The sequence below is a fragment of the Camelus ferus genome, chromosome 14, assembly GCF_009834535.1.
Source record: "Camelus ferus isolate YT-003-E chromosome 14, BCGSAC_Cfer_1.0, whole genome shotgun sequence".
In the NCBI taxonomy this organism is placed as follows: domain Eukaryota; kingdom Metazoa; phylum Chordata; class Mammalia; order Artiodactyla; family Camelidae; genus Camelus; species Camelus ferus.
In genome coordinates, this window is record NC_045709.1 from 17,101,421 (window position 1) to 17,118,596 (window position 17,176).

At 30.9% G+C, this 17,176-nt stretch overlaps 1 protein-coding gene across 7 annotated transcripts in view; it reads right to left on the bottom strand.

Moving 5' to 3' along the window:
* Positions 1-17,176, bottom strand: part of PDS5B (PDS5 cohesin associated factor B) — a 163,850-nt gene that overhangs the window by 78,845 nt on the left and 67,829 nt on the right. For 6 of the 7 annotated variants that reach the window (XM_032496325.1, XM_032496322.1, XM_032496326.1 and 3 more), the window contains exons 4-12: positions 16,514-16,600; positions 16,310-16,407; positions 15,534-15,660; positions 13,566-13,646; positions 9,024-9,164; positions 6,635-6,750; positions 3,909-4,003; positions 2,953-3,098; positions 784-935 (exon numbers count right to left, since the gene is read on the bottom strand). In XM_032496325.1, coding sequence (XP_032352216.1) covers positions 784-935; positions 2,953-3,098; positions 3,909-4,003; positions 6,635-6,750; positions 9,024-9,164; positions 13,566-13,646; positions 15,534-15,660; positions 16,310-16,407; positions 16,514-16,600 — 1,043 coding nt within the window. Of the gene's footprint in view, positions 1-783; positions 936-2,952; positions 3,099-3,908; positions 4,004-6,634; positions 6,751-9,023; positions 9,165-12,721; positions 13,019-13,565; positions 13,647-15,533; positions 15,661-16,309; positions 16,408-16,513; positions 16,601-17,176 lie in introns of those variants that run through there. The other variant, XM_032496329.1, reaches the window with a different exon arrangement.

Below are 17,176 nucleotides of genomic sequence, written 5' to 3' on the forward strand. Positions count from 1 at the left end.
GTGCAATGGTGCCACACACTCAAAAAGTCTAAAAATGTCAATTTTATAAATAAATAAGAAATTTCTTAGATAATATCAACCTTAAGATACTTGGTTTCTAGTTCTTATACATCTTAAAATTGTAAGATGTTCTTTTGGTTCTTCTTTTTGGTTCTTTTTTCTCATTTTCACTTGTTATAGGCACGATCATTTGGACCCCACTAAAAATTTATCAAATCAATTCAAACTGTAGGCAGGACTTAACAGGTCTATTAACTACTAATGGTTAGGTTCCATACAAGATCTAACCTTACACTGGAACAGAAAAATACAAAGATTAAATGCAGATAATGTTAAAATTAAAATAAATAAATAATTTTTCAGCCTTGAGTTGGAATTGTTTTCATGTAAAATGCCTAAATCCAAAGGGTGCATATTTATTAGAATTTTATTTCAAAAATTTTTATTCAAAAAAATGAATGTAGATCTTTATTACCTATGAAACAAAATTTAAATCATAATTACATGCATTCCTACTTTTAAATACTACTTTGTTAAAAAAAAAAAAGTACACAAAAATGACCATAAAAGCTGTATCCATCCTCAAAAGTTATATGGACATTACTACTTCATTAATGGCTTTGGTAGGAAGAAAACCAGCCACTCATTATCAGTAACTCACAATAAAAACTGAGGAAGGAGTTTAAAGTTATAAAGAAAATAGTTTGCCTAAAACAACAGATTGACAACAGTTATATAATACCAAAAGTACCAAATATTTTACATGTGGTGTGATTAACTTACCTATCATCAATACTGTTTTGATAATATATATGTAGCAATTTGTCTTTGATCCATGAAATCTGTTTTGCAGCATCTTTTCCAGCTGCTGATTGTAAAGCATATTTCTTATAAATTTGGGCAAGTCCCATCATCGCCTCTTTGCGCACTCTCCACTTAAAATAAAAACAAAATTTTTTTATAATTTAAAAATGTTTCCATTGTATTAATTCAGGAAAGTCTAGTTTTCTAGTTTTTTATTTACCTTACACAATATATTTCCAACCTTCAATTACTGAGTATCAATTTATAATGACTATATGAAAAAACACAACTATCATTTTAATATATCTACCATGTCAATCAAGCAGACACATATTAACATGTATAAAGAATTTTAATGCTTTGATAACTTACACCCATCACCTACCCCTAAAAACAAAAGTCAAGCACAATCTACATAATGTCACTTAGAATTAGTGAGGGAAAGCATGTTACCAAATTTTGCTGAATGTACAGACACATCAGTGGTTCATTTTGTAATATTTGGTAATCAAGTCAAAGTATAAGAGAAATGTATTCAACTATTTTTTAAATAAATACATATCTGCTATAGCGCATCTAAATTACTTATCTTGGTATGAGTCTACTGTTAAATTTTACATAAACACGGCACTGTAATCAATAGGATGTTAGTAATACTTAGAACTTCTTGAATCTGCAAAAACTACTCCTTTGCAGTCTGTCACTCATAGCAAATTCTTCCCTTGGTTTTTTTTTTTGTCAATTAATTACAGTAGATAAAGAATAGTCCTTATTTCATCCATCCACTATATACATATTGAAATAAAAGACTTCAAAAGCTCTACTCACAAAATAAGAATTTCATTTGTTTGTAAAAACTTTCTAATTCCCTATTTCTAACTCTAATTCCCCAAACTGCTGCTTTAGGGAGAATTTAAAAATATACCATATTCTAATACTGTCAATAACATAAATATACTCAATTTTCTTGGTTTTCAATTAATATTTACATAAATAAACAAAGTAGCCCTACAATGAACACAACATGATCAAAAATATACGTGAATTATGATTCCAATAATACACAAACACTTAGCTTAAATTCTAAGTGTAAGTAAGAAAAAGATTACATCAACACTTAGAAGACTATTATCCTACCATGATGCAAATCTCCTTTTCCTTCTTTATAGCTTTTGGCCTTTTCACTGTTTAATACTCCAGTGAAATATTCTATAAACACAAGTCTAAATTCATCAATTAAAATAAGTTGTTCTGAGTATCTACAGATTTGGAGGGAAAACTGTCCAATTCCTGTCCATCTATTCTCTATCCACAACCAGCATTACAAAGAGATAATTAAATGATGGAGAAGCACACTTGACCTTATAAACAACTGTGAAAATGTTGTATTTACCTAGTTATATTCATAGCTACGAACAGACCTCCCACTTTCGTTGCTAATTAATCCCTAAATACCTCAAAGATCTTCATCCTTCACCAAATTACTCTCAAGTCTAAGTCTGAGAAATCCATGCCATGAAGGAAAGGCAATGGGAGGAGGAGAGAATGAATATTCACTGAAACACTTAACTGAATGCCTAATACATTCCAGGCAACATGGAATACAAACATAACAAGACAGTCCTCTCTTCAGAAGCCACTGACTAATGAGTGGAGTTATTGGATGCTCAAGAAGGAAGGTGCAGGGTCATAGAAGATAGGCTAGAAGCATGCTGCTTTGTTGGGTTTAGCTTTGCCAAGTTAAAAATATCTTTTATTTTCTATTCCACAGAAATTGTAACACAGTCAGCTGGAGGAATACCAACTGATACCCATATGAAAGGAAAAAGAGAAAAGATGAAAGAGAAGTGTCAGAGGCCTTTACAAAAGTCACTTATGAAAACTAGTATATAGTTTAAATATCTGACTACTATACCATTTAGAGTTGTCCCATTCTGAGGATAAGAACAAATGATACTAATAAAGAAAAACTATAAAATTTAATGTAACAAAAAGTAAAACCTCCTCATAAATATTATTTTAAATATTAAAATGCTTCCCCCAAAAGGGCTAATTACATTTAAATCTCAGTGTTTTCAAATGAAATACCATTAAACTTCAAGTACTCAAAATGAAAACCTACTAATGATCATAATTATTCCTACTTACCCGTTTGTCTAATGTTCTCTCTCTCACAAAATTAAGCAAGTGATCATTGACCAGAAGAATATCCTTTTTAGCAGCTGTGACTATAGACACAATAACATCATGTCTAATAGCTTCCTCAGGATCATGTGACCTCACTTTAAGATACTCTGAAAAATAAATTTTTATTTGATTAAAATGGAACTTTAACACTTAAAATGTTTGAAAAAACAATACTATATGTATAATTCCTGGACAGATACACATGTGGCATAGACAGAAACACATGAACAGGATACAGACCAAATTTAATAGAGAGGTTGCCCTCTGTAGAGGTAGGAAAGAGAATAGTTTGTGAAGAGCATTTCAACCTCATCTACAATTATTACCTTTTTTAAAAATCTCCTAAGCTAATACAGCAAAACTAACATTTTTGAGGAAGACAGAGGCTGTTATATTGATCTGTATTTTCTGAAATATTTCATAATTTTAAAAAATTTAACAGAACAGCAATAGTCAGATACATGATATTCTCAGTACTATAAAAATGCAAAGTTCTGAAATATCTTATAAATATACAGATTTAAGAAAAGTTATCTCCATTAAGCATGGTTAGTTTATAAATTAATGGCTCTCACCTAAGTTCTCAAAATATTAAAGACCATTAAAGCCTCATAATCTATTCAAAGTCAAGACATACTCAAATCCAAATGCCTGAAATATTTCTAGAACTGTTCTTTAACTAAGAAATCAGTATTACCTCTGATAACACTACTTTTTATATAGGTGCTAGGAGGTAAAACTTCTAGCCTCAGGGAGTAACTTCCATGATGATGAACTGAAGCAAGAAGACTTCACCTATCATAATCATACATACACACACACATACACACCCCCCAAAAAGGATTTTTTCCTATGTATAAAACCATTTTTTTCACCAAAGAGCATCTAGGAACATCTGCTGTTGGGGTATATAGTACCTGTTAAGTCCTTTGCTAAATCAGGATGGTTCATGAGACAATGGCTAGCAAATTTCACACATTCCAGGCGGATTGGTACATGAATGTCATTAAACCTGATAAAAATATAAAAGCACAGAGTAATATTTAAAATAAGAGAAACAGATATGTGTTTAATCTGCACTCAATTTATATTTATTTCTCCAATTAAAAGAGAAAACAATTTATGCAGGTTAATTCAAAGTGAAGCCAGACTATTTTAAGAAAGTTTTTGATATATGACATAAGTATGAATGCCTTGGAACCTCTATATTAAACTATGACAATCTCTTGTGAGAAGTATGTACCTTTAAGGAGCATGTTTAAACAGTACACATTTGGCTTATATGCAAGAACTGGAATGACGAAATTCTTCCTCTAAAAATTATACTTTCAAATATATCTGTTTATGCAAGTATATGTGTATACATAGTTCACTGATAAATTATATAAATCCCAAACTGAAAAGAAAACATTTCCTAGAAGTATTCTTTCTTAAACATTCACAAATGTTTGGTAGATCTTGCACTAAACTCTGTATTATTTCACATAACTCTAAAATCATGCTCAAATGACTCTTATCTAGTAATCATCATTTGCACTAATTATTTGCACTAGTATCAAAGCAAATGTTTATATGGAAATGTAAAGACCTTAGTATGTATCTCTGAACAATTAAAACTCTTTGGTTGATATGTCATTTAATTATCTTACTCTTCTATTTCCCCTCTCTTTTGTTTCCCCCTTGTAATTTGATGAAGCAACTGTTTCTGTTTGTGTGTGTAGTGTTTTTCCACACTTTAGAGTTTGCTAATTGTATCATTCTGATGTCAATTAAAAAGTTCCCCTTTCTCCTAAATCCTGCAAATTAGTAGCCAGTCTAGAGACCTGATCATGTTCAGGTTCATTTGTTTTAGCAAGACTCCTTGATAATGGCATTGTGTTTCTCCATCAGGAAGCACATGATGTCTAGCTGTCTCTAAACCACTGATACTTAAAGCCTACATACGTAAGTTCATTAAGGAGTACAAAACAATGATTTAAAAAAAAAATCTCTTAATATTAAAGTGAAGCAAGAATTTTCTATTCAATATTTTCCTGTCTTAATTCTAGAAGATCAAAATGTTTCCAAATGTCACATCACTCAGTACAAAATTTAGCACTAAAAAGAAAAAGGAAGTCTTCTAAATGAGCAAAAAATTACTCATAAAAGCTTATTATTAGGAAGAAAAAAACTGCTCTATGAAGTACACCCCAAAAAAGTTATAAAATCTAGCCTCTGGTCTCATATAGTTTCCTGAGTGTTTTGAATCCAGGTACTCAATTCCTGTATACTTTATCACTCTCAACTAAACACATACTATATAACTATTATAAAACATCTTTAAAAATTACTCTAGCTCATTAACATTAGGAATAATGTGCAAGTTTTATGTCATTAGTAATAAAAGGAAAAATTACAATATAATGGAAAGGTAACAAGTTCAAATTAGGATTTTTCCTCTTAAAAACCTATAAAATAAAGTCTGGCTAAGCCAAGTCCTGATTTAAAGATATATTAAATGTCTATATATAAAATTGTATTTTTGTTCTAACACTTTAAATAAAACAGACTTTAATTTTACTTACACAACTTAATTAAAATATTTTGCACTACTGCCCTCAAACTTTCCATTGTATTTAAGGGGAAAAAGTCTAGAAATCTAACTCAAAATGATGACAGACTGATTTTTATTAGTTTAACACACCTTGTTAAATATTATTGAGCTATATAATAGATAAGAAATCAGGGTAAGAATTTATGGCTTAACAAGCACTTACAAAGGCTTATAGCTTCATTTAACAAATAAGAAAAACAAGACCAAGAGACTAAACTAATCACAATCATTGATAGTTCTGGTAATGAAATGGAAAGAAAAGTGGTAATGACAATGCAAATACATAAATAATAAAGAAAATAGAATATGAATCTCTAAATCCTATGCATCTGTTTATTTACAATGTGTATGTATTTTTGTCATGAGCACAATAACAAAAAAGCAGGGGAAAAAAATCCTCCTTTATCTTCAGGGTCAAAGTAAGCTTCAGCCAGGGTATTTGGTGATGGTTTTAACATATTCCAGATCAAGGACACCTTTAAAAATGCAATGAACTCTTTTTACAGAAAAAATACACAAACACACTCAAAATTCTGCAACCAATTTCAGGAGGTTTGTGGATCATTAAAAGCATACAAGAAATCCAGGTTATCATTTCCTCTTTCTCATGAGAAAAGTAAAAAAAAGAGGTTAGTAGAAGGAACATATATAATCATTTATTTATTCATTCTGTGGATACCCTTATCTTTAAAATATCTCCAAATAATCTAACTCAATATAACTATTTTGTGGAGGGGCTATATCTCACGATGATATATTTTCAGTTGGAATTAACCACTGCTAGGTAATACAGTTTAATTCTGTGATTATAATACTTTGTGAGATAGCTTTTTAAATATATCATCTTTTAAAAATTACTGAAGACAAAATAAGAAGAAAAGGGGAAATCATAAATATGGCCAATCACTTTCAGTATTTAGAAATTTCAAAATATAAAACCTTTCATTTCATTATAATTACAGAGAATGATCTTAAATGTGGATGTTGTTTTAAAATAATAAGTAGATGTAAACATACATTACTTTTAAACAGGACACCAAAATCATATACCTGCCCAAGTAACACTGCCAGAGCGGTTTGTTTTGAGAGGCCAATTCTGAATCCTTTGCCCCAAACATTTTTGCCAGTAGTTTAACAACTTGTAGGCGTTCCTCATTATCATTGCTCTAAAAGAAAACACAACCGCAGCTTTAAAACCATAAGGCAGATAGATATACTCAGAATAATTTTTCCCATTATTTCCCTTAACTTCCAATTCCACAGGAAACCTTTCATACATTCAGCTGATAAATTATACACAAAAATGTTTTATTTGCCACAAAATTAAATGTTATCTTAAATGTTCTAATCATCTCAAATTACATTAAAAAAGTACTCCCCTACATGAAAATTCACTCCAAAGTCTGATTAAAAATTTGTGGCCCCACCTACAATTGAGGCTTATTTCCATTCAAAGTCAAATTCAAAAACTCACATCAAACCTACTTGAGGCCCTTAAAAAAACTCTTTGTGATTTTTAAGAACAGATACTGATAGAACTGGTCTGTGTTAATGCCTGGACATTATTAAGGCTTCACAGGTGAAGATGCTAATGTGCAGGCCTAGAGTAATGAGAGAATTATGTATGATGGTACTGATGAAGCTCTTTGTAGAAAAAATATGCACTAAATCTTCAAAAGGAGAGTCATTTCACCTACATATACCAGATTCATAATGGAGTTCAATAATGTGATGAAGCCTTGATAAGCAAAAGCTAAAATTTCTGCTTTATATACAAATTGGGTACTCTAGGAGTAAGAACTCAAATTATACTATTGATTTTGGTACCTCTAACAAATGACACAATAGTTAAATGAATGAGTCAGCCACAATACTAGACTTGAACATAAAACGTGACAATCAGGGATTGTCAAAAAGCTCCAATGTTCAAGGTACTATGGACAGCACTGCACAGATTTCTTTTAAAATTTTAAACCAATGCCTCAGCCTAGCATTGAAAGCCCCCATAATATGACCTGACTCATCTCCACTATTTCTTTCATCATTCTTCTAAAAAAGTACTTTTCAACTCTGGTTGCTCATTACAATGACGTCTAAAGCTGTAAAAAAACAAAAACAAAAACAAAAACAGAAACAAACAAAAAAAACACATGCCTGGACTCTACTATTGCCAGAAATTCTGATCAACTGGTCTGGGTTAATGCCTGGATATTATTAAGGCTTCACAGGTGAAGATGCTAATGTGCAGCCAGGAATGATTTAAACTTACTTTATGCGACCATGCAACTCTCATTCCTTGTGTTCTGTGGATTTACCCAACACCTTCCTACCTCTATATGCTTCTGCATGGTGTTTTCTTTGCTTCAATTGTATGCTGGCTTGTATCTTTTATGACACTTATCTGGCCTCTCACTAGATTTGGATTTTTTTCCTCTTCCTCCCATAACAGATGATAAATTTGCTGGAAGCAGGAATGATAATTCCTTATTTTTATATTTCTTATAATACTCAATATTTTTATTAAAGAAAATCAAACCAACAAATAATTAAAAGTATGACTGCCTCTTGCCTTATCAAAATTGCTAACTGAATGAAAAAAGGGGGCAGGAAGGTCAGTGAATCAAATAACTCACTTGAGAAATACAACAAAAATATACCCCAGAATAAATGAGACTGATTATTTGCTCCATTTTGGGATTATTTACACTACCGACATAAACTGTTTATTTTGTAGCTCTCAAAGAGATAAATTCAAATTTTTAGAAACAAGAAATACAACAAAGAAATCATTTAAAAACTTTTCTGGGTGGTACAGTGTGGTTCATCAGAAATTATTAATTATAACCAGCTTTATTTAATATTTATGTAATAATTTGAAGGAGAAAAGAACATGCCCCAAATCTGCAAATGAAACTCAATTTAATGATGTAATTTAATGTCAATGCAATAAGGACATGTTAACAAAAGATTCCAGAAAACTATGTGATAAGCAAAGGACCTTTCAATATAGGTTAGGCAAGTATAAGGTAACACTATTAATAAAGGGAAAATATCTCACCCCATGTGGGTAACAGATCCTAAACTATTTTCATGGCAAAAATCAAAGGGTCTTGGGAACCACTATAAATTATACCTTAAAAACATAAATTTGATGTATAGCTATGATCCCAACAGCTAATCACAACCTAGAATTTCCATGGAAAATATATGAAGGGAAATACCATCCTGCTAATCATTAATTAATCTGATTCTATCTGCAAAGCACCATGACAGGAACTGGAGATAACACAAGTAGGCAAGGTACAAATGTGTAAATAAAAAACAGTAAGATAACATCACACCTGTAACATTCAGTTAAACCCACTATGAGGATTAAAAAGTCACGAATAATACTCTTTGCTAATCAGGTTGATAAAACTATTATTTTTAGAATAGTTACCTTCAATTTAAATTCAAGCTGGGGTAAAACTGAGAGCAGCAAATGGCTATCAATATTATAGAGCTCCAAAATCAAGTCAAAGACATGCTCTGACAAATCACTGATAGATGTTTTCCCAAGCATCAGAACCTGATTAAAAAACTTTGGAGAAAGAAAATCTATCATTAATAGAAACACCATAGGTAAATCAAATTTTCTAAAATCTTATCATTCAATTAAATTCATTATCATCTTATATAAAGTCAAAATAGGCATATCAAAACATTTTCTAAGAGTAGATGGGAAATCATTATGGGCTACATAAAAAATAAGGAATACACCTCGTACACAATAAAAGATACGTAATTTCTACTAACTCATCAGTTAGTATATCAATAAACACCCTACCTGTCAAATATACTTTATACCCCCTTATGGTGCTTACCATATTTTATCCTGTATCATAGTTATATGAGTACACATCTAAATTTCTCTACTAGATAAATTTCTTAAGGGCAAAGGATCACATTTTGTTCATTATACATGTATGGAAGACAACAGCAATGAAGGCAAAAAAAAAAACCTTAAACCTTCATTTCATAGTAGAAGCCAATTCTGTTTTTTTTATGTGTAAATTTTGTTTACAATGCAAAACAACCTTTTAATACTTTGTCTTCTTTTATAGTCTGATAAACAATGTATACATATGTACAAGGCTTACAGCACTAATTAAAGTCCAATTAAAAGTACACACAAACACAAGGAAAATCCAAATGTGAATAAGCAGCCAGCTCTAATTAGTTTCCATACTCAGATCATTCAACATGTTAATACTGAAAATGGTAAAGATACAGGGCATAATGATCAAGTTCCTTTCTATTAAACATCTTCTAAATATGTAAAAAATTAACTCAGAGCATATACCACATATTCTCAACTTGAAGAAGGAGTTAAGGATTCTTTACACCATATGAGCTGTTCTGATCTCTTCTCTCTGTGACAGTTAACATACAATTTAGCTTAATTAGGTTTTCTATCTGGAAAGTACAAAGACTTCACATTTCTATGTCTCCTCTGCTTACTTTTAGTTCCTGGGTTGTTCTTAAACGAACATTTTTAGATCTCTGAACCTGTACTAACTACCTAGCCAGAAGGAGAGAAAAGAACAAATTCTATTTTACTAGTCCTTCTTTACTGGTTTTAAAAATAACTTATTTGTTTCTCCTTGTTCATCAGTTTTGTGGGAAAAGAATTTTATGACATCAAAGGTTAAATTTCATTCAGGCTGAAAATAAAGTGGCTTTGTTGTTTTCATTCACAAATTTTCTCCTGTTTAAAAAGGATAAATCTACCTTTCTTTAGCAAATAAAACAGTAATTCTTTCCAATCTGGCCAACTCAGTGATCAAACCACCCTCTTCCACCAGTCTGGAGAAAACTCATTTGAAAATGGAAAAAAAAGAAAATTCCCTGGTTTAACTTCTTATAAATTCTGTCAAAAATATTTATTTGACACTTATAACTGCCACATATCTCCAAGTAGTCTTCTCCACTATATAACAAGAGCCTGTATCTTTTATGACACTTATAAAAATGTACCTGACACAGAGATATCCAATGTAGATTTAGTAAATGAATGAATAATACATAACAATTACTATGATACAAATATAGGTAAAACAACCTCCCTGAGGGCTTACAATTAAGTGGAGGTAGCAGATATAGATCTGAATAAAGTATTTCCTTCCAGAAAACATAAGTGTCTCACTTACAAATCGGTAACTAATTTTCACATTACAAACTGAAGTATAACAACCACCTCCTAATGAAACAAGGAGTAAATTAAGGGTCAGTAAAAAATTCTACCTTAGATTTAAACAGTCAATTTTAATTACAAAACTGCTTTCACATTAATTAACACATTCTCTACCATCACCCCAAGTATTATTAACTCCAATAACAGCCTAAGTGAGATTTAGCAACGTAACCAAATTTGACCTATATCAAGATGAACTTGATATATTTTTTCCATCCAACAAAATAATTTTGTGCCATCTCCTTAAACTTGTGATTTAAAAAAAAAAAAAATTACCAGAAAGTGATCCATGTAGGAAATTTTTTGAATTGTCACTATGTACTTTGTTTTTGACAGTTTTACCTTTCTAAAATATATATATATATATATATATACACACACACACACACACACATATATATATACACACACTTTTTAGTTTCCTGAGTTTGTCAAGTTATAACAAATTCTATTTTTAAAAATGATCTGTAACACCACAGTGATTTCTTAAGTTCTACATATATGAGAATTATTATCTATAAAGAACAAACTTGAACGTGCCTACATGCATGAGAGTGAAAAACAGACAGAAGTGGGGTTATTATTATCTTGATAGTCTACTTTTATTTTTGCTTGCTAAGTCTCCACAAGAAAGATGAATAATGGCTATTATAGACAAGTCCAAAAAGGCTGAGAATGATTTTTAAACACTGTACTAAAATCCTACAAGACAATTAAGTTCACCTCAAGTGACACTTGAGGTAGAAAAATAAGAAGACTTATAAGGGAAGATAGGAGGAAAAAAAAATTAGCAATTCTTAATGACTTCTTAGCTAGGTAAGAAAATAAAAGAGACAAAGTACTGGGAATAAATATGTAACTAAAAGTGTGCTCAGACCATTCCACTAGTCCTGTGCCTCTTGCACCCCACCCCTAGTTATGATAAAGATATACAGCAAGAAAGTATGCAGGAGGGTTATCTATTTCTGTGAGCAAGAACTATGAGGAGGAAACTAATCTAAGGTATAAATGACAGGGAAATACTTTACCTTAATTTATCTGGGATTGCTGAAAGTATTTCCTTGATCCTTATACCTTTCTTTTAACTTTTATTATAAATACTTTCAGACATACACAAATGTTGAAAATAGTATAACGAACCTAATCACCTAACTCAACAAATACCATCATTCTATCTTGAACTTTTTTTCTTTATTTACCCAAATATTTATTTCCCCAATCCTAGAAAAAGATCAATGCAGTATAGTGTCATTTTCTTATTTTTTATGCCAGAAAAAGGCATCCAAAAAAATTGTTCCCCTAAAAAACATCTGGCTTGGCAATATCAATTTAAATAAATGACCACCAGGAGGAGCTCACCTAGTGTATCTAATGGCCATGGAGACTCATTCAGAGGCACTTGAAGCAAAGGAAAGGGGAAGGGGTATTTAATCATAGAATGCTTAAATTTGGGTCTACAAACTTCAAGTGTCATTAAGTCAATAACAAAAAGAGCTCAGTCCACTCAATCTAACCAGTTTACTCCAGCCAATACCCAAGACTCACAAAATTTGTGGAAATCAATATTTGTAATTCCCTGGTAATCTGATCGGAGCTATTAAAATAGATTACACAATTTGATTCTCCAGCTTCTGAAAGTTCACCCTCCAAAACAATTTCCTTAAAAATCAAATACATTTTTCTAAATCATCATGTGCTTAGAATTATTTAAGGCCATAAGTCAGAAATAAAAACTGGAATTTACCAAGGTACTCTTTCATAAAGTATGTTACTTTTTAAAGTACATCTTTTAATGATGTATTTTATATATGACTTAAACTTTGTATACTTCAAGAAAAATTCTCCTTCAATAAACTTCAGGAAAATTAAATACATAAGTAATTATAAAAGGTTTTCTTTCTCACTTTTTTCAAGAAGACAGATTTACATCCTTTACATGTTTAGATGTGGGTAAATGTGGAAAGCAGGTGAAGAGACAGAACTGCTACACAATTCCAGAGGCCAACATTAAGACTTTGTTCTAGATTTGTTCCAGTAGGTACCATTCACATGGAAGACAATGTGAATGGTGCCATCTAGAGTTGTGCAGCTCAACAGAACTGTGGAGAAAAAATAAAACTTACAATAAGCTTCTATCAGTGAACCTATCAGACAAAATACATTCTTCTGAAAATAAATAGAAGATGGTCAATCATAAATAAGTAGATTTGAGATGATAAAGAAAGGGCTCATTTCACTGCAATTCTTCCCCATTTTCAGAATATATAGATTTATATGGAATCTACCCCCAGGATGTCAAGAAAGGCAATTTTCTCCATATTGCTGTCATCCATACTTGCCTTCAACTTCTATGTCTTGATATTAATTCATATCTTCTTGAACAAGTCAACTTAATCTTCAAAAAGCTGTAAGCAACTTCTCTGAATAACGAAAAGTTCCATATGTTTCATCTAACTACAATTAAATCTATTGTCCAACATTAGAAACAGTACATCTTGCTAACCAAAATAAAGCTGTTTTAGTTCCTAGGCAATTTCAAAGAAGGAAATGAATAAACAAAAGAATATGAGAACTCACTTTCCAGAAAATATTAACCAATAATAATTTTAAATAAGGAGAAAGAAAATATACTTAATGATTAAAACAATACAAAATTTTAAAGTATGTACTACTTGCCAAATTTTTGTTTCTAGCAGTCTTTAAAATGTTGGCTAATCCCTCTGAAAACCAATTACAAGTAAGACTTACATTGGTAATATATGGTTCAATAGCTTGAGCTGTCCTCTTCAGTAAAGCCTTTGCCAAATCATATGCTTGCTTGTTTAAATTCTGGGAAAAAAAAACAGAACCTATATTATATATGTGATATATATATTCTAAATATGAAAAATAAAATATTACTTATATTCAAAAAGTTACTGTTAAGTAAATGAATGAGAAAATGGTCTAAGGCTCAATTAGAATAAGAGGGAGACAGTAAAGTCATTTTTCTCATAAGACTAACTGGTCATATCTTATTCATAATATAAGGTAAACTACAGAGAAAAATTCAGTAAGTGTTTTTTGAACAGAAAACAAGATACTCAGTCATTGTAAGTTAGTCCCAAAGTCAAATCAGTTCAGCTGAGTACAAATACAGACTGCTCACTCCAAATCCAAAAAAACCCAAAACATCATTAGAGAATAAACTGAGTTCTGGTGTAGGCAGAAATGAGAGACCCAAAGGTGGGGAAATACAAAAGAGGTTGGGGCAGTTATAGGAAAGCAGATTTTCTCAAAGCACATCTCAGAGAACAGCTAAGTCCAAGGATACAAGAAACATAACAAACAGTCAAATATGAAAAGAAAAACGTGCAAGAGAAAAAATACTTTAAGAAAATATATTTCTGTGTGACTCTGATGATAGAATCACGACCAAAGATCTAAAATGGAATCACTATTCCAGTTTAAACACAAGCAGGAATAGTGTATATATCCTGAAACTCCCATTCAGCATATTTTTAGATTTATCTGCATGGATGCTTTGTATTGTATTACTTAATTCATTTCTAATTGCTGTTCAGTATGTTAATACATAATATACTACAGCTTATTTACTCATTCTCCTATTCATAGATATTAAACCGCCTTGTACTTGCCTGTGTATATAAAAAATAATTTTCTATAACTACTGTCTTTGCCATTTATCAAATGAGCTGTTTTGTCTTGTTATTTATAGTTCTTCTATAAATTTCATACACTAAACATTTGTCAATTACATGCACAACACAGCTTAGCCTATACTTATGTTGTCTCAGAGCAAATCTTTTTTCCATCCTTTTTACTTTCAACCTCTTTCTGACAGTATTTTTGTTCTCTCTTATTAACAATGACTGCGAGGGAGGATATCGCTCAGTGGTAGACTGTGTGCTTAACGTGCCCAAGGTCCTGGGTTCAATCCCCAGTACTTCCATTAAAAATAAATAAATAAACCAAATTACTGCCCCCCCCCCACAAAAAAAACAATGACTAGCTGGATTATTTTTAATCCATTCTGACAATCTGTCTGAAGTAAATTTGGGTCATTTACATTTATTGTAATTCTTCTTTGCACTGTAATCCCTGTGAATGCTAGGTAGCTATAGACTTAGATTATACCTTGCCAGAAAGGTCTTAAGTTCGCAGAGATCTTTATACTGGTGAATCACAGTACCGTATTTTCAGCTGCTTACTAGAGCTAGATCATTTTCAAAGAACACACACACACACACTTTGATTAATATCACCCAGGCAAGAAACACTGTTACCAACATACCCTTTTCTCCAAATTAGTAGAGACTTCCTTTTTAATTTTTACCCCTCTCCTCCAACTACACTATCACTGTCTTTTACCTAAGGCTCTAATTGGTTGTATATCTCCCAACATATGGAGTTACCTCATAACATCAAAGTAGCTATTAATACACTCCTTGAAACATAATCCTATACAAAACTGAGTTTTACAGACATTTTATCACATGTACTAAATCTCTTGTTTCTTCTTTTCATTTAATTAGTGACCAATAAGTGTACCGATAATTGTTTTATTAAACAATTAATATTCATTAACATTAATGAATAAAATAATCTCCAAAACTAAGGTTAAAACAGGATACACTGAATTTTGAGCATAAGAACAAATTCTGGACACTAATATTAACAGGCTTTAGATATATTTCAGTATATATTGCTAGTTACCTTATGGGCAGGTACCAGATTTACCAAAACCGTATCCAAGAGCTCCTGAGATACTGTATCTCCTTCACAAATAATAGAACTCATGAGGTCTACCATGTGCATATGAACTTTCTGATTGTGGCCATTGCTGGAATTCAAAACAAATATTTCATTTAAAGTATACCTGAAATGTATAGGATTTAATGATAACATGGGACATTATACTTTATTTTTAAAATGATACTAAGGTATTAATTAAATCAAATTCTATCTATTCCTTTAAAGCTTCTTTCCTCTCTCCCAAATCTTACAGTAGCATCCAAGATATTTTTTAAACTACATCTGCTGGACTACTTTTGACTAATTTTAACCACTTCCACAATCAAAAGTAACCAAATCAAATGCAACTTTAGTTTTACCTTAATTTCAGAAAATCAAATTGCTTTGCTAAAGTTAATTCTGGTATATAATTTTAAAGAATACAGAAAAAGCTCAACTATTCACATGAACTGAGTCAGTAATATGTGATTTAAATAAAAGAAAAATAATATAATCCAAAAAATATTTTTACATTGGCTATAGATTGCCTTACGCCACTCTTATATTATTCTTTACAATACAAAGTTGATTAAGTTCTATTGATTTTTTAAAACACCTATAAAAATCATGTTGAGTTCTTAAGTTACAACTCTTCTGAGCCTTCCAATATTCATAACAAACAGTTTATGCATTTATCTGTAAGTTAAAAATTCTTTATATTTTAAAAAAAGCTTACATTCCCAGTAAAACAAACTTACTTTATAACTGAAAATAACGTTCTGTATAACTGGGTAAAAATTTCATTGCTATCTTCCAACTCAAAGCATATGTTATACGACTTGACCCAAGCAATGTTCTAAAAATAAGTAAAAAAGGTAAAGGATAAACACTTTAATTAGTAAAAATATACAAGCACAAAAATCAGTTTAAAATGTCAGATCAAGATATAATATGTTGCTTACCTCAAGTAAATAAAAATACCTATTGAATTGTGGGCTCTTTGTGTCCTCTAGCCCCTTCAACTGCCTTGTTATAAACATAAATATATCCTTAAAAAAAAAAAGACAAAGTATTGTTTAGATTATGAATGCTAAATGAAAATAAATATTCACTAGACTCCCAAAGGTATTTCAGCATTCATGTGTATTTATCATGATAAACTGTGAAGAATCAGGGGGAAAAAACTTGTATTTGGCTATAATTTTTTAAATGTGTATCATCATGAAAACACCAGATATCTTACTACCCTTCAAAGAAAAACTGTAAATCATTTACCATGATCTTAAAGTAGGAAAAGAAAAACTTCATCTTACAGTATGTTAAAAAAAAAAAAAAAAGACCTGAGAAACCAAGTAAACTAAAATTTCTGCTATTATTAATAAAAAGATTGCAATGACTGAGAGCTGATCTGATCAGGTTTGCTGGAACAGCACCATATATTATAATTATACAGAAAGAAACAGCAGTTTAAGAAACTTAAAATTCCAAAATAAAATCACCAAGTGAAAAGATAATAAATTGCAGAAGCTTAGAAATTTTAAAAGGACCCTTAGACGTTAACTTGTCAAGCTCTTACCTAGTCATTATAATTACTTGTTTTTCCCCTACCATTTCTCAGTCTATCC